This window comes from Fukomys damarensis, unplaced genomic scaffold (genome assembly GCF_012274545.1).
Source record: "Fukomys damarensis isolate Sample0158 unplaced genomic scaffold, DMR_v1.0_HiC HiC_scaffold_27, whole genome shotgun sequence".
Taxonomy (NCBI): Eukaryota; Metazoa; Chordata; class Mammalia; order Rodentia; family Bathyergidae; genus Fukomys; species Fukomys damarensis.
Window position 1 is genome coordinate 2,833,219 of NW_022900939.1, and position 3,100 is coordinate 2,836,318.

Here is a 3,100-nt window from a genome sequence, read left to right on the forward strand (position 1 = left end):
GTGACCCCGCACGACAGTATTTTAAAGAGACCAGCTTCTGCGCAGAGCCTGTGGCAGCTGTTTACTGAAATGAAGGCTTAAGATTTTATCTCACTGCAGCCTTTCCCCAAACCGAGTATATGCAGCGAGCCTGCAACCAAAGACGGGGAAGATGACGGTGTTTGCAGACAGCGTTCTGACGTGAACACTGCATCGGTTCATGCGGGGAGAGTAATGCTTCGCCAAGATCCTGTGTACTTATCTTCCCTTGCTACGCACAGATGCAATTCTGTAACGTATATAGGAAGGTCTGTCTTACTGTTTCTAAATCATGAATAAGGACGCGGTGCTCAGCAGAAGATAGTGCTGTGGTGGGGTCTCAGCTTGGATCTGGCCTTTCCTACCTGTGTCGATGTAGATCATGCCTGTACATGAGAACTTCAGAGCTGTGAGCTGCTAGATTCAAGGCATCTTAAGTGAGAGATAGACTTATGCTGGGCATTTGGCCTTGGACACTTCTTCGATCTTCCTTTACACATACATGAAATGGAGAAATTGGGAAGGTGATCCACGAAGACAAGTCTACTTCAAAAGCCTATTACTGCATACATAAGTAATCCATATTGTCAGGGATGCCTCAGATAGGAAGAATATTGAAAATGTGTTATTATAAAAAATGCTTACACATTTCAATTTCAGTGCAGTTGATTTTTGTCCAAAATGTGCTTTCACCCTCTTTGCTAAAGAGCACCTCTTCACTCTCAAGTCTCACCCATGAAGAACACCACAGAGGTGAGTGCGTTCATCCTGCTGGGACTCACCAGCACCCCAGAGCTGCAGCTGCCCCTCTTCGCCGTGTTCCTGCTCGTCTACCTCCTCACTCTGGTTGGGAACCTGGGGATGACCTTGGTGATCCTGCTGGACCCCCGGCTGCACACCCCCATGTACTTCTTCCTCAGCAGCCTGTCCCTGGTGGACTTCGGCTACTCTTCAACGATCACCCCAAAAGTTTTGGCTGGTTTGCTCATGGGCGACAAACTTATCTCGCACTATGCCTGCACTGCTCAGATGTTCTTCTTCGTACTCTTTGTCACCTCGGAGAATTACCTCCTGGCCTCCATGGCTTATGATCGCTTTGCAGCCATGTGTAAGCCCCTGCACTACCCTGTGATCATGACAAGGAAGGTGTGTGCCCGTCTGGCCTTCGCCTGTTACACCTCTGGTTTTCTGACTGCTGTTGTTAGTGTTGGAGACACCTTCTGCCTCCCTTTCTGTGTGACCAATGTGGTCCATCACTTCTTCTGTGATATTCCAGCAGTCATGACTCTGGCTTGTTCTGATAAACACATTAATGAGCTGATTCTATTTTTTCTTTCAAGCTTTAATATCTTTTTTGCACTTCTTATTATCTTAATTTGTTACCTGATTGTGCTTACCACAGTTCTGAAGATGCAGTCAGGTAAGGGCTACCAGAAGGCTTTATTCATCTGTGCTTCTCACCTCCTGGCCGTTTCTCTATTTTATGGGACAGTCATCTTCATGTACCAGCAGCCCAGCTCCAGTCACTCCATGGACACAGACAAGATGGCGTCTGTGTTCTACAGCATGGTGATCCCCATGCTGAACCCACTGGTCTACAGCCTGAGGAACAAGGAGGTCAAGAGTGCATTCAAGAAAGCTGCTGAAAAGGCAAAATATTCTCTGGGTTTGGTCATTTAGTCATGTAGAATCCACAGTGAGTTAACCCATCCTGCTACGATCTACTCAATCCAATATGTGAAATGTTTATGGCCATTGGGGGAATTAAAACAAATTTATGTTTAATGTTACTAATTTTTTAGTTGAGTAATGGCTCCTACCATGCAAAATAAAGAAAAACATATGATAATTGTAAAACAAGTTTGTTTAATGAAGTGTGTGAGGTCTTTGTTGACATATTTTACCCAATTATAAATAATTAAAACAATGAATTATTGTTCCAGCCATTATGGAGCGACTTGGTAAGAGAAAGCATGCTTGTGTTAGTATTTCCAAAAGATAAATAGCTATATTAGAATAAACATGGGGGAAAATATGGTTAGTGACTACCAACTCTTCCCATTTTGTTTTCAAAAAAAACAGTGAAGCTATCTTTCCTCTGGAGTATATTTTTGGTTCCTTGTTAAAAACAAGATGGTTGAAGGGTGCCTAGGGTTCTTTCTGCATGTTCAATTCTATTCTGCAAGGTGAATATAATTCTGACACCAAAATTATCTATGAAAAGGAATAAGTAAATAAATGAAGATGCAGAGATATTTGCAATGATGTTATTCTCTATTTCTTAAGCAGCACATAGTCCACATCCAGTTGAGCTATATTCTGTCTTAGGCCTCTGCAACCTGTTCTTCTCGGGACCTTCGCAGTGCTTTCTGGCCCCCCTGGAGAACTCCTACCTCTGTCTCAGAGCTCTGAGTTTGCTCTTCTCTCTAGTTGGAATATTCTGAGGTCGTTGCTTTCCTTCTGTCCACTGAAGGGTCACAGAGGCCTTCGTTTAGTCCCTTGTACAGGGGTCGTCCCCCTCCCCTGGACACCCTTTCTTCTTGCTTCCTTCTTCAGAATCACACCAATATTGAGCATTGATGTTTGTTCATTCATCTGAGGATTTATGTTCCCTCAACTTGAAGGAAAGCTCCCTGGTGTAAGTGTTCACTTATTTCATTGAAAATAATACTGTGAGCTTTGATTTTAAGATATTTTTAATTTGCATTTTTTAAAAAACTTTCCAAATTATATATTTGGAAGTAAGATATAAAACTCTGTAGATTTCAAGAACATCCACTCAGTAATGACTCCAATCTTTCCAGGAAATTAACATTCTGAAAAAGTGTTGACTCCTGACATTGAACGAGTCTTCCTTTGAAATTCTCCAGGCGTTTTGCTTCTGTGCTGAAGCTAAACTGACAAATACACCTGACGTCTAATCATAATATCACTCCCACTTTCAAAAATCATAATTTAATTAAATTGCACTCTTCCACACTGACTCAGGGTTTACTCATTTTACTGAATAAATTTACTTTGTATCGCCCTTGAACTCTTGCTGAATTGACAGTGATGAAAATGATTTCTCTTCCTGCCAGCT

General features: G+C 42.3%; 1 protein-coding gene across 1 annotated transcript; it reads left to right on the forward strand.

The window, feature by feature from the left end:
- The first annotated feature begins 750 nt into the window (after positions 1-750).
- On the forward strand, positions 751-1,698 carry LOC104868461 (olfactory receptor 5B17). Its single transcript, XM_010633218.2, has one exon. The coding sequence runs from the start codon at positions 754-756 to the stop codon at positions 1,696-1,698; it is 945 nt and encodes a 314-aa protein (XP_010631520.1). The 5' UTR covers positions 751-753.
- Positions 1,699-3,100: the final 1,402 nt, after the last annotated feature.